Source organism: Somniosus microcephalus, chromosome 11 (assembly GCF_052327205.1).
Source record: "Somniosus microcephalus isolate GS21.2 chromosome 11, FLI_Smic_1.0, whole genome shotgun sequence".
In the NCBI taxonomy this organism is placed as follows: domain Eukaryota; kingdom Metazoa; phylum Chordata; class Chondrichthyes; order Squaliformes; family Somniosidae; genus Somniosus; species Somniosus microcephalus.
Window position 1 is genome coordinate 203,871,329 of NC_140997.1, and position 22,210 is coordinate 203,893,538.

At 43.4% G+C, this 22,210-nt stretch overlaps 1 protein-coding gene across 1 annotated transcript in view; it reads left to right on the plus strand.

Annotated features, from left to right (window-relative positions):
* The window catches only part of efcc1 (EF-hand and coiled-coil domain containing 1), an 87,146-nt gene extending 73,041 nt beyond the window's left edge, over positions 1 to 14,105 (plus strand). The window contains exons 4-7 of the mRNA XM_086001725.1: positions 1,757 to 1,922; positions 5,317 to 5,475; positions 5,749 to 5,818; positions 12,237 to 14,105. Coding sequence (XP_085857851.1) covers positions 1,757 to 1,922; positions 5,317 to 5,475; positions 5,749 to 5,818; positions 12,237 to 12,370 — 529 coding nt within the window. The 3' untranslated portion in view covers positions 12,371 to 14,105. The remainder of the gene's footprint in view (positions 1 to 1,756; positions 1,923 to 5,316; positions 5,476 to 5,748; positions 5,819 to 12,236) is intronic.
* Positions 14,106 to 22,210: the final 8,105 nt, after the last annotated feature.

Here is a 22,210-nt window from a genome sequence, read left to right on the forward strand (position 1 = left end):
TCACACAAATCTGTCCAAAAACGCAAAGTGTTGAAAATAAAGGTTTCAATGTTTGACACCACATTAACAGAAACTTTACATGAACATTGCTTGAAACACCCAAGTGGCTACCCTTGTGTGTTAGTTGGTATGATTGGACTAGGATGAGGGTAAGTGTGAGGGGTGGCTATTGAGATGGGGATGTGATAATGTAGATAGAGAGAGATGGGTGAAGGTGCAAGGTAAGTTGGTGTGAGTAAGGGTGTGCAGGAGTAAGGTAGGGAAGGCAGAGTGATGGGGATGTGATGAATGGCACAGCAGGGTGAGTTTGAGTGTGGCTTTGCAGTAATGTTTCGTGATCTACTGAGATCATTGAAACGTTTGCGCCACTGCAGCCTGGTCCTCCTGACAATATCCCTGTTGTGACCTCCTGTGCAATGTGCAACCAGGCTGCGTTGATCTCCTGAGGAGGTCTCTTCCGCCCATTGGAAGGGAAGAGAACCTCCCTGCTTGCTGTGACTCCCTCCATAAGCATATGGAGGGAGTCATGGGAGAGCCTGGGTGCAGCCGTGCACCTCTGTGAAGTGCTTGTCAGTGTTTGCTGCACCTCAATGCTGTAGAACACTGACAGCACAAATGTCAAAAGAAAGTTGGCCATGGTCCCTTTAAGGAAACCGGCTGATGACGCGTCATCAAATGACATCACAAGACCCGCTTCCTCTAATTGGCCAGGAAATGTGCTGTGTGGGCTTAACAAGCCCAATCATGGTAAATTCATATCAGAGGCCGGGATGGAGACAGCAGCGAGTTCGTGACCTGCCACCAACGTCGCCCGCCACGGACCCGCCTTGGTTGCTAGTCCAGTATTATAACCACAAGGGTACTGTGCCCCATAGGTCACAGCTGGGAAGAGAGGAAACTTTATTCTGCTCTTTTCAGTCCTTTCTCTTAGAGATTGGAGCAGTGCTTCAGTTAGATTAGCCGACTGTGTCACTTATTCCCCATATGCAATATTGGGTCATAATTTGCTCTGGCCAGGCAATGAAGAGAATCCGCCGTTAGTTAGACTTGCCCTTGCACATTTAATCGCGGTGATATTTTGCACCGCAAGTTGCGGAAAGGTCGAGCTACTAACTCCGCGGCGAGGGAAACCGGGCATCTGGGACCCAAGTGAACAGGGCAAGCAACTGTGTATCTCCTTAACCAATCAGATTGAAGGATTGTGAAATGAACAACGCAAGGACTGAGAAGGAAGTGTAAATTAGAGTGAGTGAATTAATGCCAAATCCGGCACAGAAAGAGAGACCAAAAGAAAGATTGCATTAAGAGAGAGAGAAAAGGGAGACAAAAAGGAAACGTTTTTTTTAAATTATTTAAAATGTTACATTTTTTAAATCTGAAGGAATGAGACTCTACACTTGTAATAGTTAATTTTTAATGCCAGAGAGGTTGTTTGGCAGTAATTAACACTTATCAAGTCGTTAAAAAGGTACTTAGACTGAAATGGACAAGACCTAACTTTGTGTGGTGACTTTAGTTTGTATCTAGCGTGCAAATACAGTAACTTCACGCCATTCAATACATTTCAATGGTGAGCCAGACAGCGAGATGAAATTGCTGTAGCATTTGCATATAGATAACGGTGAGCGCCATTAGCCTCACCGTTATTTGGACAGCACATTATGGCCCACTTTTAAATGAACAGTTTTTTTTTAATTGTGTACATGCACACGTTTTGCCTCATGATAGTCTGTTGTTACATGTTATATTTTCACAGTTGTGATGATAAGACTGTTAGAAAGTTACTGTCAGATTTCGGGAACATAAGGAGTGACGAGAGCAACAGCGCGATTCTGGAACTGGTTGAGAAAGTGGCAAAATTAAAGGAGCAACTGGAGTTAAAGGAATATGAAACCCAGCAAATGGAGACTGACATGGATCAGGTGACAAGTCTGAACAGCGTGATGCATTTCTTTAATGTCCACAAAACACACATTAATGGCAAAAAATTGAAGGGGTGCTCTCTTCATTAAAAAGTCTTTGAAACCTTTCTGTGTTTGTACCAACACATGATGTAATGATGTAAATCATGTCAAACGCATCCTTTTCATGTGATGAGGGGGCATCCATATTTGTCATTGTCATAGAAAGAATATAATTTGGAGCAGGGTTAAAGCTCCCAGATACTTCTTATATGCAAGACCAATTTTTATGATTTTAGTACACTTTTGGTGAGTAAAATGGAATTCTATGCCGGCTTGTGAAAGACATTAGAAATATGGATAACCCCTACGCTAATAAAAGTAACTGCAGAATTCTACATGAGATTTGCATCCAAATGACTACAACAGTGTGCTGATTTCTAGGGAGCCCAGGACACAATTATCTGTATAACATTTCAGAAGATTGACATGAACTGAGCTACGAAATCTCTCTGAACACCGCATCATCCTGTTCCAGTTAAAAATTAATAATATAGAAAACTCAAACTTTCCCTCAGGCATGGAGCAGTGACTGTTTCAAGTGGTTATTTTAATAGTTTCTCATCCAGGTTAGCTTAGATTCTTTTAAAAATCAGATTTCATGCCAAAAGACATATTCAGCATTGGGTAATGTTAGGATATTATCACTACCAGAAAGCCAATTTTCAGAGATCAGACAAATCTATCACCACTTTGCGCAAATGCACCTCCCTCCACCTTAGACTTCTTTGACGAAACAATTAAACATTTAAAAATAGACATACCTCAGCTGGTGTGGCTCCAACTACAGACTGAAACTGCTTGCCAACAATGATCATGGTTATGGTGAAAGTCAGAGCCACCTGTATTAATTATTTTATTTACTTATCTTAAAAAGACGTCTCTACATCTGAATCTAAATGCCTTGAAGTAATGACTGTGTAACACACATATTAGCCCAGTTGTATGAAATTCCTTTGGTCACAATTTTAAATGGATTAAACTGTTTTCTAAAAGCCCCACATAGAAATTTCAAGTAAATATGTTCGTTTTTAATGTTGTAAAGTGTGATTTCATGCATGCCAATTATCAGTTTGGAACTGACAGTCCCATTTTGACCCTGCTCTCCTCCAAGTACCACTGCCAGGCTCCCTCCTGCTTGCATTCCTGCTGTGATTGATAGTGCTATAAATTGCCGGGTGAGTTCTGACGGGTGAGAATTTCTGTTCATAGTATATAGCACCATCAATCATCGCAGCAGTGCAAGCAGGTAGGAGCTGTAAAGCAACCTTTAAGGGATGGAGTAGCAGCGATACTTGAGGGGCAGTGGAAAGCAAGAGCAATGCTTTTGGGGAGGAGAGAGAAAAAGAAGCCAGAATTACTTGAGAGGGGAAGAGAGATATCAGCAGCACTGGAGGGGGGGAGAGAGAAGACAGCAGGACATGGCGGAGGAGACAGAGAGAGAAGAAGCAGCAGCACTGGAGGGAGAAGCCAGCAACATTTCCTGCTCCCATCTACACAACTTACTCTGCCTCCTAACTTAATGTAATCTGCAAACTTGGATATACAATTCTCTATTTTTCATCCAAATCATTAATATTTATGGTGAAAAACAAAGGCCCAAGTACAGAGCCATGGGGAACATCACTTATCGCATCCCGCCAAACATAGAATGTTCCTTTTATGACTCTCTGGCCTAGAAATTGGGTTGGGGCGCCAAAGTGGTGCAAAAGTCGCCTGAGCGCAGGATTTAGCGCAGCGATCGGAGTAATACCGATCGCCAGAAATTCAGTTTCAGTGCCGCTCGAGGGACACGGGGCGAGGCTCAAGGCGTTCCGCGTCCCTCTTAGGGCGCTGAAACTGATTATCGCAGCGCAACGGGCCGCAGCGCCACACGCTGCGGCATGGCACGCTGCGGTACTGCAGGCCTTCCTCCCACTGTTAAGGGGGAGGTGCCTGCAACAGCGCGATCCCCGCTCGCGAGTGCCGGCAAATGAGCCCGGCACCAAGGAGAAGTGCCGGGCTCTCGGGAAACAGCCGGCAATGCCGCGGGGGCGGGGTTAGGAGGCCGGGGACGGAGGTGCTGGCAGGCGGCCGCCGAAAAAGCGGCCGCCCCGCACCTCCACCTTAACTTGCGCCGCTGCCGGCACAGTAAGGCCCCGTGAACCGGGCGCGGGTAGCGAACGGCGCAACTGCGCCGTTCGCTACCAAATATCGTGAACGGGGCACGAATGGGGCGCTGCGCACACCGATGACGTCATCTGTGGCGGCGCAGCGCAACAGGCTAACGCCACCATTAGCGCCCCTCCTGAATATCGCGGGAGGCGCAGCCAGTGGCGCTACAGCCACTGCCTGCCTCTTTAGGCGCTAACAGGTGGCACTACTCACCCAATTTCTCCCCCTCTGCCTCCTACCTCCCAACCAATTACCAACCCATGTCACAAGGTTACTGCCAATTCTGTGCGCTTTCATTTCTGCTAATAATCTCTTGTGTGGAACCTGATCAGTTGTCTTCTGTAAGCCCATATAGAAAACATCTATAGACACTTCCCTAGATACCATGCTAGTGACCTCCTCAAAAAATTCAACTACATTAGTCAGACATGACCTATCCTTCACAACTCCATGCTGACTGTCTGATCAGGTTATATTTGTCCAAGTGCTCAGTTACCCAATTTCTGATGATAGATTTTAGTATCTTCCTTAAAACTGATGTTAAACTGACAGGTCTGTAGTTACCTCGTTTCTCCTTCTCTCCCTCCTTAAATAATGCAGTGACATTTGTAATTTTTCAATCCAAAGAGACAATTTCTGAATCTCGAGAGCTTTGGAAAAATATGCCTAATGCATCTTCAGTTTCTTAAATCCCATTTTTTTTTCTCCGTTACAATTTTGTAAATATTAAATCCACTAGGTTCCTCCCCTTGACTTATCTTTAGGTCCCTTCGTACCACTGGCATTGTGTCCCGTTCCTCCAATGCAAAAACAGAAACAAAGCACTCATTTTACAAGGCTGCCATTTTCTTATTGTCCATTATAGTCCGAACTGCATCTGTCTTTAATGAGCCCACATTCCTCTTTTCCAATAAAAAATAAATATATATATCACTCATTTACAGTTTTCATAGAATAGTAGACTGAGTTGTAAAGCTCAATCCCCAAAGCACAAAGTAAAAATCCCATAATACCAGTTAATAAAAATGGAATTTCTGTTATTCAATCCTGTAACTGATGTTGTGCCCTAAAAGGCATAAACACCCCTAAGTTATAAAACAGTGAATCCTCTAACTCACCATGAGGAACGCCATGAGAGATCTACTGTGTAATTAATTTTAAATTTAGAAATGCCAGTAATTTTCCCATTTGTGCTTTTCAGCTGAAGGGGTCCTTACTGTGTGAACTACAACGCAAAGTGGATGAGACAGAACTGCTTCAGATGGAGCTGCAGATGTTAGAGACAGAGAGAGTACGACTGTCACTGATTGAAGAAAAACTGATGGATGTACTACAGCTCCTGCAGCAGCTACGTGACCTTGTAAGTGAATGATGCTGACAGCTTTCAGTAATTTAATGCAATGGGCTCTCATGATAAGGAAAAGCTCATTTCCAATTGTACATTAGCTGCGATTGATGTTTTTTAATGTCACACTTCAGAAACGAGATAGGAGTTTCAGCCTATGTAGAAATAAATGCACTACACGGTTATTAAGAGTGACTTGCAAGGTATTTGAGTGCCAAAATGTTAATTAAAGTAAACACATTTTCATTTTACAATGTAATCAATAAGAAGTTTGTTTATTTTATCTAGAATGTGTCTAGGAGATCGCTAGGAAAAATCTTGCTCAGCACTTTGGAATCCTGCAATAACCCTCAGCATGGTGAGTAAGCGAATTAAAAAGTGTGAATGTTTCCAGTTCCCGCTCTACTCCTTTGTCCTGAACGGCACATACATACAACAAGTACAAGGCTACTCAGTTGATTTAATGGACAATAAGGCATAAAGAAAAAAAAAGTCAGTGTATGTTTCTGTGTGGTGGTGGAAGAGAGAAGAGACATGTAGCACATGATTAATTAGAGAGGACTCAGTCAAGACAGATAGGACAAGAATATTTTTGGCAAATAATGGAATGAGGGAACACCACATGGATGTTAAAGTCCCAAGGGTGTTCTGTCTATACTGTTCAATGGTGGTAAAAACAATGGCGTCAGGCCAGACCCAAGAGAACATAACAATAATCTATATACTTAAAAGTCCAATGTTATGGGCACATCTGCAGTGCGTGGGAAGATTGTTTGTCACACTCCAAAATGTAAAGTGCCTGTCAAAGTTTCATCGAAGAGGTTACATAGCCACTCTATGCTGATAGCCATGCTGATATACTCAAATATAGACAGGTGGGAAAAGCTAACAATCATGAACACGCAATCCAGAAATGAATGGAAGGACAATTGGGTGGGTTCTGTTACCAGTATCTGATCCTCCCCACCAGATTTTCCTTTCTGTGCTCCGCTTAGGTGACGCTTAACTCCCAGGAGGTAAATATGAAAATTTACCCCTATATCTTTTATCATTACATAAATAATCAAGAAATGAAGGAAGGTTGTGAGGAGGGAGGGCGAAAGAATAAACAAATAAATTAAGTGTTGCATCTTATGAAAATACTGCAAATCCACCATAGGCGGTAGAGAAAAAAATATATAAATATGAGATTTTGGGAAGGGAAGAACAAACAATGTTATTTACATCTTAAGCACATTTTCCAAAGTGGTAGGTGAATAGTATTATAAATATATCTGTGATGTTTTATATCTTTCAGAATTAGTAAGCTATGTAATAATTTTAAAGTATTTGTGTCTGTCATATGATATATTGCTTCAGTAAATTTGTTGTACTACAGCAATCGGCAAACTGTCTCATTGCTTGGGCATCAGCAGGACCCTGGTAAACATTAGAAACTTCAGTCCAGGTCCTGGACAACTAAGCAATAACATGAGAAATTTACGAGTATATAAACATAAATGTCCAGCACTTTCATGGTATAAAATTTTTTAGATAAATATGTTTAGATTTTCATTTAAGTACTTGCTGAACAAATTGTAAATCCAAAGTCATGATTGGCATTTCAAGTTTATTTATAAATATACTAATTTTGTCAGGTGCAGAACATGTGAAGTTTTTGAACATGATGATCCCTTAAAAACAAGATGGTGACGCGAGGGCTAAAATCTCACATGTTCTGAGCCATTTTGTGTATTCTGCTTAACGTTCCCTATTGACATGACAGTTGGCTGGCAAGTTAAGATTTTATGGTGGCTATGTATCCATGGTCTTTAGCAGGAACCAGGAGGAACTTTAAGTAAATTTCTACTAAGATGTTGCTATTAAGTTAATTTCAACACATAAGGGGCTAAGTCCACACAATGTACAAGCTATCTGGAAAAGTATATTTGGCCCAGCAATTGGGTCCAATGTGTCAGCCTAAAGATGTTTCTTGCTTTGAGACAAAGGTGTTCATCAAAACATTCTAGTGACATTCATATATAATATGTAGAATAACTACAGTCACTTCAGCCCAGCAGGAAGGAGCAGATACCAAAAGACACAGACATGGGACGGCAGTAGCCAATTTGATTGACAGCTCAAATGGCCAATCTGCGACACAAAAAGCTGGAGAGGTTAAGAGATCATGTATAGCTGGAACACAAGCTGAGTCTGCAGATGTTTGGAGTGGAAACAATCACAGAAGGAAAGAACTCTCTTCCTAAAGTTAGGGCTGACTAGTTTCATGGATTTGCTAGTTTGTAAAGTGAATTTAATTTGTTAACGGGTGGAGGGGGTGTGCTTTAATATTTGTTGCTGTTATCATGCGGCAAAAGGAATTAGGTTAAATTTCACTGAAAACTGCATTCTGATCATTCAAATAGTACATTTAAAATATAAGAACAGTGAAGGGTCTCATTGTTACGACTCCTTAGCATATGGCTGAAAATTAGGCAGTAAAGGTAAACTTCTGTTTGTAGGAGATGCAGAGTCCGCTTACAGGAGAGGCTGGTGATGCTGAACCCAAGAGTTTATGTAGTGTAGATCCAAACTTTGTAAAGCCAACCCTTTACCCCCTGCTCTAAATTCTTATCCTTATTATTTGATCCATACCTTGAAAGAATATTGTCTAACAAAGTGGAATGATATGATCCAATGTGCATAAAAAGGCCATTTTCATGAGATGTGGCCTAGAGAAGGTGCAGAAGAAATTTACTAGAATGGCACCAGGGATGAGGGACTTCAGTTATGGGGAGAGACTGGAGAAGCTGGGGTTGTTCTCCATAGAGCAGAGAAGGCTAAGAGGAGATTTGATAGAGGTGTTCAAAATCAAGAATGGCTTTGATAGAGTAAATAAGGAGAAACTGTTTCCAATAGCAGAAAGGTCGGTAACCAGAGGACACAGATTTAAGGTGATTGGCAAAGAACCACAGGCAACAGGAGGAAACATTTTTTTACACAGCGAGTTGTTATGATCTGGAATGTGTTGCCTGAAAGGGTGGTGGAAGCAGATTCAATAGTAACATTCAAAAGAGAATCAAATAAATACTTGAAGGTAAAAAAAAATTACAGGGCTATAGGGAAAGAGCAGGGGAGTGGGATTAATTGGATAGCTCAACCAAAGAGCCGGCACAGGCATGATGGGCCGAATGGCCTCCTTCTATGCCATATCATTCTCTGGCCTAGAAATTGGGTTGGGGCGCCAAAGTGGCGCAAAAGTCGCCTGAGTGCAGGATTTAGCGCAGCGATCGGAGTAATACCGATCGCCAGAAATTCAGTTTCAGTGCCCCTCGAGGGAGACGGCGCGAGGCGCTCCGCGTCCCTCTTAGGGCGCTGAAACTGATTATCACAGCGCAACATGCCGCAGCGCCACACGCTGCGGCACGGCACGCTGCGGTACTGCAGGCCTTCCTCCCACTGTTAAGGGGGAGGTGCCTGCAACAGCGCGATCCCCGCTCGCGAGTGCCGGCAAATGAGCCCGGCACCAAGGAGAAGTGCCGGGCTCTCGGGAAACAGCCGGCAATGCCGCGGGGGGGGGGGGGGTTAGGAGGCTGGGGACGGAGGTGCTGGCAGGCAGCCGCCGAAAAAGTGGCCGCCCCACACCTCCACCTTAACTTGCGCCGCTGCCGGCACAGTAAGGCCCCGTGAACCGGGCGCGGGTAGCGAACGGCGCAACTGCGGCGTTCGCTACCAAATATCGCGAACGGGGGCGTGAATGGGGCGCTGCGCACACCGATGACGTCATCGGTGGCGGCGCAGCGCAACAGGCTAACACCACCATTAGCGCCCCTCCTGAATATCGCGGGAGGCGCAGCCAGTGGCGCTACAGCCACTGCCTGCCTCTTTAGGCGCTAACAGGTGGTGCTACTCACCCAATTTCTCCCCCTATGATTCTATGTAGTTAATATGCCAGTACAACAGTAAAAGGAGAGTACTTTTCTGCAGCATAACGTCTATGAAAGATTAATGGATGTTATGTCTTGCATTCCGGATTATTTCAAGTATATAAACAGCCATAGTACTATCCAGCCAGACAGGATGTTATGTAATGACATTTTAAAAAAAGTATTCAGGTTAACATAAAAGAGATTTTGGTAATATTGTCATCTGTGGTTTTGGCTAGTATGCCGCCAGCATTTCAATTCTTTGTCCTCCATTCCTGGTTTATCCCATTCATTTTGGAAAGCAGTAAATTATTAAAATCAACTCTGGTATTTTGTTATCTTCTTCAAGTTTCCTTCTAATTCCTTTCACTGTCTTTTTTCATGATTTTTTTTTGGCACTGTACTTTCACCATCTGTACCTTATTTAGGTCTCCGCAGGCCATGCACCATCCCCGACCCTTGAGAACAGAGTCTGCTTCTAGGCTTCTACCAATATTTCTCTTGAAACAGTCACTAAGAAGTGCGTAAGATTGACAACACAGGACAGCTGAGTTTAGAAACTCGGCATGTGGGGAATTCCAGATACAAACTCAACAGACTAATCTTTAGTTTCCTTTTCATGACTTTTTCCTTTCGTTTGGTCATTTTACTCTTTCATTCTCTAACTTCCTTACCGAGTCTTGTATTTTTACATAATTTACTGCCAATCTGTGCTAAATGTAAAGAAGTATCATGACATCCAGATGCTGTAGCCAGCATTTAAAACCCAATAGAGATTCCCAGAAATTCGGGTCTCCACGGGTGAGTACGCACAGGGTACTCACCCGTAAGCCCAATGGAAGTGCCGGTTTCCTGCATGCACTGTGCATGCGCGGGAAACCGGCACTTCCGTTCCTCTGAACGAAGAGGTTCAGAGGTCAAACGCGTGCGTGGGGGAGGCTGCGCGTGCGCATCAAACTTCGGTTTTTTTTTACAGGTTTTTCCATGAGGGTAAGTCTCCAGAAGTTAGACATGTAAAAAGCAAGCGTAAGGCCTGCTTTTTACAAGGTAAGTGGTGAATTAACTAAAATTAAAACATTTTTTCCACAGGTTTATTATTTTTAAATACTTTAAAGCAAGGTAAGTTTATTTTTAGCACCGTTAGAATATAAAATAATTTTTTTCAAAAATTTAAATTATTGTTTAAAATAGTTATTTCATGTAATTTATAGTTTATTTAAAAAATGTGATTTAAAAAAAAATTATTTGAAGGTTTAGTGCTATTTTGGGGCCGTAGCATTTATAAGTCTTATGAATGGAGCATTCCCTGCTCCGATTGGCTGCCCATGGCCCACGTGATCCCAGGGGATGCTTCAAACTAACTACGCCCCTGGGATACGCAAGCACTGCACACCGGCAGCTGGAGCAGGCCCCGGATCGGAATTCCACGGGGGCCCACAGCTCAACGGCCGGCGCGCAAGGTAAGTGCAGGTCGGGGGCTTGCACCCGCGGGAAGCCCCCGACCCGAATTTCTGGGCCATCCCTGGACTATGGAAGGGGGAAAGAGAGAATATTTGGAACAGAGTGTGGGGAAGAGAAAATGTCAGATAGTCCAAAGCAGCGAAGAGCCCTGAGCCAGTGACTGAATAAACAGAAAACAGATGATAAAATAAAGACTGTTTATGAACAAAATAAGAGCATCACTGATAGACAGATGTAGTATAATATTGACCTTCCCTATTAGCTCCAGGTGATCAGACTAGACTTGCAATGGTGTCAACTTGACTCAGGAGGTTGTACTTTTAAATCCCACTGAAAAGATTGAGTTTATAATCTAGACTAGCATGCCTGAGCAGTATAGAAGGAATGCTACATTACTGGAGAGAACCATCTTTTGAATGAGATGTTAAACCAAGGTCCTATCTGACTTGATGGCTCAGCTGGGCATTAAAGAGCCCACAGCACTCTTTAAAGATGAGCATGGAATTTTCCCAATGTTCTGGTCAAAATACAAATTACAAAAGCAGATTACAACAAGAACAACAACTTGCATTTATATATCACCATTAATGTAGAAAAATATCCCAAGTACTACACAAAATCAAAAGGAGGACATATTAAGAGAGATGATAAAAAGCTTGCTCAAATAAGTAAGTTTTGAGGAGGTTCTTAAAAGAGTAGAGGGAGGTGGAGAAGGGGAGGAGTTTTAGGGAGGGAATTTTAGAGCATGGGGATTAGGCAGGATGGGGAATGTACAAGAGGTCAGAGTCAGAGAGTTTGGGAGTAGTGTAGGGCTGGAAGAGCTTACAGAGATAAGGAGGGTGGCCATGGATATGGGTAGAGAAAGGTTTAGGGAGGACAGGATGGCAGTGAATTCTGAGGAGAGGGCTAGGGTAGCAGACACGGAGATTGAAATCACCGAGGATTAATTGGTCATTCATATCATTGTTACTTATAGGATCTTGCTGTACAAAAATGTCTGCTGCATTTACCTACATAATTACTCAATACATCTCAAAATAATTCATGTAATTGGATTCAGATGCATTATTATACTACATATAGAAGAGCTGGTTTTAAAACAACTCCAGAACTTTGAGTTGGAATCCTAGTTTTGAGTAAAATTGGCTCTCGGGCTTCTTCCCCACTGTGGAATTTTTTTTGGTTTGGTTATGTCATCACAGCTGACAGCATCTTTCTCCGCCACGCAAACATTGTGGGTCAACCAAGAAGCACTTTTATTGTGTCTATGAAGACGTGTACGGGAATGACCTTCTCATCCTCCTCATCCAAAGAAAATAGAACTGGTGTTGGGCAAACCCAAGAAGTGGAGACAAAAAAGGGAAAACGGTTTCAACAAAAAAGATTTTAATAATTGGTTCTTTCTTACAGGAAAGACTCACATTCTGGAGGTATTGAATGCCTTGTATCACGAACTTGCTGCCTGTGAGCTTCTATCTGGCAAGCCTTTGGAAAAGGCTCAGAGTCATCAGTCGCTGGTGAATCCACTGCTTATCTCGTGTTGAGGACCTGCAGACTGGCTTTGCCTATTTGTTCATCAAGCACTTCAAAAGTTTCCTGTATATCTACAACTCCTGTATTCTGAGCGAGTTTGTAAAAATGTCATATGTCACAAGGTTAAACCTGTCAGCTAGAACAGTCTGCTTTAGTGGACGGAGGCTTAACTGTATAGTTCTAGTTCCTAATTGTTAATCTTTATTATTTGAGGAAGCAAATACTAGAGATTTATCCAGTAAATGGTGGTTAACGAATGCTGTTGACTCAAAAGAAATAGTTGTGTCCTTCAATAGTATTAAGTGAACAATAGAAGTATTAATATTAGGAATTCCTCAAAATGTTTGCAAGATTTAATGAGAAAATGTACCACTTTGGCTCAAACTGTATATTGTTTGAGAACAACACATAAGAAATGAAATGTTTATTTTATTCATGAACAGAGACACAACAAAATTGGCCAAAATGACAAAAAAAATTGACAGATTTACCTCTAAGTGTACTAAAATATTTATTGGGCCAGGCCATGTGACATAAGTAAGTGCAGTAGAAGCATCTAAAAAACTACAGGTAGCAGAGCAGTTCATACATAATGAAATGAAATGCTGCAGCCATGACCCAGACACATTATGGCATGTATCAGTCAAAACTGAGGGGAGGATTTTTTTTAAATATCGGTGTAAATGCTGATACTACAATGGATATTATTACAGCATTGTATATATGTATTTATTCCTATGCCATATTATACAAGGAAACATATCTGACAAATTTAGAGGATGACACAGCTCTAATGTAGTAGTATTACAACTTATTCAGAAGCTCGTAAGTAGCTGAGTGTAACACTTGCAGTTTGTAACCTGAATTAAGCAAACTCAGAGCCATGGAGCCAATTTTGATTCCAACAGAGATTTCCACTGGCCCTGGGAGCCAAACAAAGGTTAAATTAATTGGCATCACATCAGTAAAATGTAATCTCTGGAGCTGAAGCCATTCAGCAAGCCTGTACTGATGCTTCTGACACTTTTCCTGCTCCCTGGGAATTCATCAAAAAAATGAAGGGTGCTTTGTGTGTGAATAGCCCAGCATCAAGGCACAGCCACAACCTCCAAACAGTGCAGTTAATGGGCACGCTGCCCACACAGTATTATTTTGGCAACAAACAGTGACTGTGACTGGCTCCCGAGTGGCAGCATGGTTCCATCTAAAGCTAAAGCGTGTGGGTGCTTGGCTCCAGTTGTGGTTTAAATCCCCAAACTAACCAGCGAATGATCCGTCAGACTGCTTAAGGAGACGTGCTCAGACATCCATAAACTGCACCGTTTACAAAGGAAATGAACTACCAATTAGTTGGCTTGTCCTGAACTTGAGCCAGTGTGTTTCGCTGTATTCTTTCAGAAGTGTTGTGGAAGGCCATATAATAAAAGATTGTACAAACAAAAAGAAAGTGCTCTGTCTGAACTAGAAGGTCCCCGATTGAAGGCATAGACAAGGCTTGGGAATGTTGAAGTGGGTAGTCTGTATGTGCAAAGTGGCAGATGTTTTGTGTGCATTATCAACCAAACCTCAAGATACACTTCCAAAATGAAGTCTGTTACATATTTTTACATTGGAGAGGGCAGAGGCTAATACATTGCCAGCTGCACAATCTGCCTTGTACTTTGAGAGCAAGGCAAACGTATAATGTTCTTTATTTTATATATCTGTGACTCACTTTTTAAAAATAAAAGCAAAACCTTTTTTCTCTCTCATGTTAGATTATTGTTTGTAAATAGTTACTGGCTACTATGGCAGGATGATGACCATAACTATCCTCCACAGAAAGCATAGGATTGATAACAGCACACATCTTTTGGATGAGACGTTAAACCGAGGCCCCGTCTGCTCTCTCAGGCGGACGTAAAAGATCCAATGGTACTACTTCAAAGAAGAGCAGGGGAGTTATCCCCGGTGTCCTGGCCAATATTTATCCCTCAATCAACATCACTAAAACAGATTATCTGGTCATTATCATATTGCTGTTTGTGGGAGCTTGCTGCGCACAGATTGGCTGCCATATTTCCTAATTACAACAGTGACTACAATTCAAATGTACTTCATTGGCTGTAAAGCACTTTGGGATGTCCTGAGGTCGTGAAAGGTGCTATAGAAATGCAAAGTCTTTCTGTTTCACATGGTAGATATGTCAGATCTCATGCTGTTACTGTCACAAGGGCAGAATAAAATGATTTATTTTGTATGGATTCAATTCAGGCAATTTCATGAAAGACACTGCAGTCAGTCAATGTGACTGCACCCAATAAATTGACTGTCAAAATTCAGCATGCTGCCAATGGGATTACGTAGAGCAAAAATTAAAAAGACATTGAAATAAATAGCAAGTTTTCCAAACACGGGGGTAGTCACTATTCTTTTGTCTCTCTTTTTTGTGTTGTTTTATTATGTTTATTGTTCTCTTAACTCCCACCCCTATGCTTTCCTTACCTTAAATGGGGTTTTTTCACATCCTCTCTGTATTTTTCTCCTCTTTGCACTCTGCAGGAAGAAAATTGCTAAAACTTATATAATGGGGTAGAAGATGGACCCTGTTGAGTCCAGCTGTGAAACGGGTGCACCGAGGGCCAAGTTTAGGGACCAACGCCCTGCGTCCCAAAGACGCTTGAGACATCTCACCCGATTTTGCTTCAGGCCAGTTTTCATGGCGGCCACCTAAAACAGGCATAAGGCTCCTTACATATGCTAATGAGGGACCTAATGCTGTTTCAGGACCCCTCTGGGAAATGAGACCGCCCTGAGCACAATATTGTTTTTAAAAGTTTAATGTGGAGCCAGGAGGAGCAAGAGTGCTCCTCCCAGCTCCACAGCACTCCCAAGGGCTGCTGCCAGCCCACTATCAGCCCCCTTCCCAATGTCCTTCCCCTCCCTGCCTCCTGCAATTTACCTGAGGGCTGCTGCCGGCAAGGCGAGCGGCCCAAAATTAATCCATTGGTAATGGGCGAGCTGCCTCTGAGGTGCAACAGGCACCAGCAGCTCCCGATAATAATGTCAATGAGGTCTGAGGCCCAATTTCAGGCTGGCCTCAGGCCTACTGGTTGGGATGCATGCTCTGTGCACATCGCCCATTTCAGGCCCGCAAATAAGCCAAAGAAGAAATTAAGTTTCTTTATGCTATCCCTAGCATTTGGCTCCTATTTGACAACAACAACTTATATTTATATAGCGTCTTTAACGTAGTAAGATGACCCAAGGCGCTTCACAGGAGTATTATAAGACAAAAAATTTGACACCGAGCCACATAGGGAGAAATTAGGGCTTGGTCAAAGAGGCAGGTTTTAAGGAGCGTCTTAAAGGAGGAAAGAGGCGGAGAGGTTCAGGCAGGGAATTCCAGAGCTTAGGGCCTAAGCAACAGAAGGCACGGCCACCAATGGCTGAGCGATTATAATCAGGGATGCTCAAGAGGGCGGAATTAGAGGAGCGCAGATATCCCGGGGGGGTTGTGGGGCTGAAGGAGATAGGGAGGGGGGGGGGGCGAGGCCATGGAGGGATTTGAAAACAAGGATGAGAATTTTGAAATCAAGGCGTTGCTTAACTGGGAGCCAATGTAGGTCAGCGAGCACAGGGGTGATGGGTGAACGGGACTTGGTGCGAGTTAGGACACAGGCAGCTGAGTTTTGGATGATCTCAAGTTTACATAGGGTAGAATGTGGGAGGCCAGCCAGGAGTGCGTTGGAATAGTCAAGTCTAGAGGTAACAAAGGCATGGATGAGGATTTCACCCATGGATGAGCTAAGGCAGGGGCGGAGACGGGCGATGTTACTGAGGTGCGGCTATGTGGTCGGAAGCTCATTTCAGGGTCAAATATGACACCTAGGTTGCAAACAGTGTGGTTCAGCCTCAGACAGATGTTAGGGAAAGGGATGGAGTCAGTGGCTAGGGAACAGAGTTTGTGGCGTGGACCAAAAACAATGGCCTAGATTTTCAGTGTGCCGTGAGGCGGGCTTTTAGGCGGGCGGGGGGCAAAAATCCTGAATTCGGGGGTCCCGACACCATCCCGCCCAAAACCCACCTCCACATAAGTTTCAGAGGGGGCGGGCGCCCCGCACTGGGACCCGCCGACCCAAAGCGGGAAGGGATTAGTGCCAATTAACTGCCTGTTAACAGGTAGTTAACAGGCAGTTTTTAGCCTAATCCCTATTTTGAAGGGTGTCGTGTGGGATTCCCGACGGCTCCAAACCACGCCAGGTTAGAGCAGGCGGGCTGTCGGGTTGAAGGACTTGGAGGGGTCGAGATGTCGGTGTTCAGGTGAGTGATGGGTGCATGAGTGCAAAGGTAAGTGTGTTTGGTGTGTCTAAAGTGTGTAAAGAAGTTTAAATTACCTGTACTTACCTTAACAGCCTTTCTTCCTGTAGGCGTCGGGAGTCCATCATTCAGCCGGCACTGAAAGCAGAATGGCTGCGATCTGTCAAAAGTGACAGCCTTCAGCTTTCAGTGCCGGTGAGAGTTCTAACTAAGTCTGCGTAGAAGGACTCAGGTTAGAAGTCAGACTGTCAGTGTTTGACAGCTTCAAACAGCTGTGAAACACTGATATGTCATCAGACGTCACCTGTTGCCGGGTGGCCCTTAATTGGCCTGCTGAGCTCGCTGGGCGGGCTCAACAAGGTCAATCAAGGGAAAATTGCGTGGATTAGCCAGACGTCGAGGGAGGCGGAACTAAAACCCGAAAGTTGTAGTCCCGCCTCCTTCCCGACTGCTGAATGAAAATCCAGCCCAATGGCTCCAGTTTCCCAATATTTAATTGGAGAAAATTTCTGCTTCTCCAGAACTGGATGTCGGACAAGCAGTCTGACAAGTTAGAGACTGTGGAGGGGTCGAGAGAAGTGGTCGAGACACCCATTTGTGTGAGTATGGCCTGGATGTTGCTGTTGAATGTTGTTTTTTCTTCTCATGTCAAGAACCACGCTGTCTGAATATTTTGGATTCCATTTAGTGGGCTTCTGACGGTACAGTGATTAGTTGCTGTGCCCAGCACTGACAGAGTGGAGACATCAAGAAGTCTGCCTGCCCAAGCAATATATTGGTTTTGACTTCAAAATGATTTATTTTGTTGCTCCTTGTGTTGTGAACACAGAAACGGAATCCTTCCTTACAGGGGATGGGTTGTCAGCTGTGTCTAACAAGAAAATGGCCTTTAAAAAAAAAGCATGGACCTGCAATTAGCCTAAGAACCAAGCTGCCATTTTGGAAATGAAAAAATACAAACTGTGACCCCAAAATTCCTGGGTTGGAGGGTTGCAGAGGCTTTGCGGAGGTAGGAGTTCGGGCTGGACCTGCTGGGTTTTCGCCCCAAAAGTGTCCCAACATAAACTCCATCGAGTTTCAGGCTGCACTGAAGAATTTCCAACCCTCTCTGTGGCAGTCATATTTAAGTCATTGAATTAGGACGAGCTGATGGCACCCAGCCTAAATTCCATGATGTTCCATGTACCCTTGTGAATGAGTGCCACTATTTAAAAGGTGGGTTTTGCCAGGACCTTCTCAGAAGTATTTTTTTTAAAGGGAAACAGCTGAAGTGAGATCGCTCATGGAGATCTTTAGTCATATCACTATTGCACTCAGGAAGTCTTCACCTAGATTACATGTTATCCTTGGAGAGCATGGTATTTAAAGAGAATTAGAGAATTGGTACCTGAAGGTTGCAAAAGGGATGGGAGAGTTAGGACTGTAGAGAATGCTCAACGATTACAAGCAGCTCTAGATGTACTGGGGGATTGAGCCTGTAATTGGTAAATGATATTTAACTTAGAAAAGTGTAAGTGTTATGTACGTGGGCAGGTCAAATGTTAAGCATACATACACCTTACAGAGAAAATAATTCAAGCTAGTGGTGAAAGAAAGAGATCTGGGTGTTTTAGTGCATCAATCGCTTATGGCTCATAACCATTGCCATGAAGCTATAGCTGAAACGAACAGGGTTCTACGATGTATTCACAGGACAATTTACTATAAAACAAATATAATTTTGTCCTTGTACAAAACTTTGGTTAGAACTTAATTAGAATACAGTGTCCAGTTTTGATCTCCTCACATAGTGGGTAATATTGAGGCTTTGGAAAGGGTGCAGAGGAGGGCCACAAGATTAAATCACAGTTTAGAATGCCTTCATTACCCAGATAGGCTGAACAAGCTGGGTCTCTATACTCTAGAGAAGTATAAACTTAGGGGTGATATGATCGAGGTTTATGAAATAATGAAGGGGCTAGACTGGGTTTATGTAGACCAATTATTTCAACTGTATAGGTTAGGGAGGACCAGGGGTCACACTTACAAGTTATGTAAGGGCAGAACTAAGTTGAATGTTAGGGTTCTTCTTTTCCCAGAGAATAGCAGACCTATGGAACAGGTTGCCGGCTGGTGTGGTGAATGCTGAAATGTTGTATTCCTTCGATAGCTGGACCTGTTTCTGGCTGAGGCGGAGATCACCTCGTACAAAAGGTAGGTATCCTGTAATGTAAATCAGGACCAATGAGATGTCCCGGACTAGTTTTGATCGCCTAAGGGGGTCGGAGAGGAATTTTCCATTTTTTTCTTCCCTAGTTGGTTCTGGGTGGGTAGGGAGTGTATGTGAGGCATCACAGCTGTGTGGGAACAAGCTGGTTGGGCCAGTAGGTTTTTTCCTGTCTTATTTTCGTATGCACATTATATACATGTTGGAGGAAGAGCAGCAGAAGGAGGCTACAAGGGAAGCTAAATTACTAAAGCTGCACTAGAAAAGAGCCAGACCATCCCAGCCAGATGTATATCGATCCAGGTGTGCTCTCTGAGACCTTTCACAAGCTGTATTTCAGTAGGTTGCACGTCAATCATAAAGCTTTGGTCGAGTTCCATTTGTTGCTGCAGCCAAGTTCACAGCATGGACAGTTGCAACTGTGACAGAGAAAAAAAACACAGCTCTGAACTTTTATGGTATAGGCTTATTCCAGAGAGCCACAAGGAACTTTTGTCACATCGGCCAATTTGCAGTACTTTCCAGTATATGCAAGTCACCAGTGCCCTCTTTGCCAGGCTGCTCAGTTTATACAAAAATAATTCAGCCCCTTTATGTCTGAGAGGGTCATACATTTTTTCAGAATTGACTAATTCCCCTGGGTTCGAGAGACTATTGATTACACCCATGTGGCACTGCATGCCCCAAATGGAAACACAAATATGCAGATCATTTGCGACAATAGGCATTGCTACTTGCACGGGAATTCACAATATGCCGGGGTCTGGCATGATGCTTTTCTACTTCACCAGTCCAGTGTCCCAGCTCTATTTCAGCAGCAGGGGCAGGGGACAGTCATGGTTTCTGGTTGACAAGGCCCATGACACCCCTTCATAGGACCACCAGTGCTGCAGAGGAGTGCTACAGTGAAGCACATGTGCAGATAATGGTAGGAATTGAGCAAGCCAGTGGGATGCTCAAAGGATGGGTGCGGAGATGCCTTGCAGAATGGGTCCAGCATCATCTACGTGAATTGTCAGTAGCATGTTCTGTACGCCATAACTTTGCAATCAGGAAATGACTGATGGTAGATATCGCAGCGGATGCCGAAGAGACTGATGTTGGCATTACTGATGTTGCAAGCCAGGCCCATCCAGAACAAGAATCAGGTGGGGTGGATAGTGCTGCTAGACAGCTGACAACCAGACTGATTCAGGACAGCTTCACAGATACATAGAGGTCTCAACTCATCAAACAGCAGCCTCCTCTCACTAACCACTTTATGGTCTAAGTAAAATCCTTGTCCCTCATAGCTGGCCATCACATCATAATATTTAGCCTCAAGATTAGTGCATTTCCTGTTCCCCATTATCCTACAAGAGAACCAAACACCAATCAGTCCAGTGATTTATTGCAATTGTTTACAAAAACATTACTTGGTTTTCTCACCATTCATACCCTTTGTGAACACACAAGATTTTCTCAGCCCTATTCTAACACTTCTTCATGTCACCCGAGGGCCTGGAATCTGAGATGTAGATGGCTGCTGCAAATATTATGAACCTCTTGGGATGGAAGTGACTCTTCTCACAGGCTCCCCAAGTCCTTGGATGGACATGTGGAAGGCTAACTCTTTGTCATGGGCTCCGTGGCAGTCTGTTCCTGCAAAGTTGAAGGCTTCTGTAGAAAGCTGATGGGCTCCTCCTCTGTGCTGCTACCAAGAGGGAAAGCAACCTCTTTGGCATGCACATGAGTTGTTCCACTAGTACTGGGAAAAGGATTATGGTTACCAGCAGTCAGCAGGAGAACAGACCTCACAGAATCGGAAAGATCCTTAAATCCCTGAGAGAGAGCCCACCAAATATCCTCTAGTCCCTCTGAAGTGCTACTATGTATACTTTGCAATCTGGTTAACATGGACCTCTCCAAATGGTTCTCCAAAACCTGCAGTCCTTCATTCCATGCCTTCACACTGAATTGACTGAATTGCCTTGATCTCTCATGAAGTGGGGGAAGGTTTGAAGATCTTCCTGCAGCTGCCACTTTCTCCAGGATGCACTGCAATGAAGTGAAACCCTCTCAGATGTTTGCACACAGTAAGGCAGCGGGCTCCACCACTGGCCATCTGCCACACATCTTTGGGGAAGCCATGCAGAACCATCCTATTTGTTTGATGCTCTGCTACCATCCTTCATTTCATGGCACGATCCCTCAGATCATCATCTGTAGCCAGGGGCTGATAGGTTTTAAGCCACTGCTCAGCTATATCAGGTTGCATTTCCACATCTATATCCTTGTGCTCTGTATCTCATTACATGTCAATTCCTCATCTACACTACCTGTACCTCCTCAAGCTGAGTGCAAGGAAAGGATGAATGACGGGGTGGGTGAGTGGGTGCCAGTTTTTTGCCAGAGCTCTTGCTCTTCATCATAAAGCTGGCACTGAAGTTTTGAACAGCTATTAAACATTTTTGTTTGAGAGGTGGTTTTAGTATCATTAAATGGGAAGATTTGTTTCATTTGCTTTTTGCACAGATTTCTAAACATGTTTTTTATACACATGCTTGTGATGATAAACAAAATAAATCAGAATTCCTATTTTGCTTTTTAAAATTGTCTCTTTATGAAATTGTCTTTGAAGAGCTAAAATAATATTTTTGACCACCTATGAGGTACATTTTAGAAATCTGTGAAATTTGAATGCAAGCATTCAAACTGACACCAAAACACAACAAGGTATATCAGATCCCTGCTCAGATGTGGTGCATTGTTTATCCTACATTCTTCAAAAATAAGATTTTAAAAGGAGAAAAATTAAATTCACCAACAATTTATCATTCCCCACCACATGTTTTTTGTGCCAATGCAGACTCTATCACTACAGGAACTGAAGTGGAAACTTTCACATTTGTATGGCTCAGTGCACACCATAAGGAACATTTATCCAGTGAACCATTGGGAAGCTCATAAGGAGCTCTTTATTACTATGTCAGTTATATGAAGTAATGTACCAAATAAAACAAAATGCAACTGTAGGAGCAAAGGAATGTGGACCGACTTCTTCAGAAAGTATTAGTCAGTGTTAGTTGGGAGTTTTCCTGAAGTAATGGCCCAGAACTTGCAGTAACTGGTCAACGAACAGCACCCGCCATTAGTTAGACTTGTTCTTGCCCGTTTAATCGCCATGATATTTTGTCCTGCAAGTTGCTGGAAGTGCGAGATGGAAAGGGCACGACACCCTCTACAGGGCATCTGGGGCCTGAGTGAACAGGACTAACAACTGTGTATCTCCTTAACCAATCAGATTGAAGGATTGTGAAATGAACAGCGCAAGGACTGAGAAGGAAGTGTAAATTAGAGGGGGTGA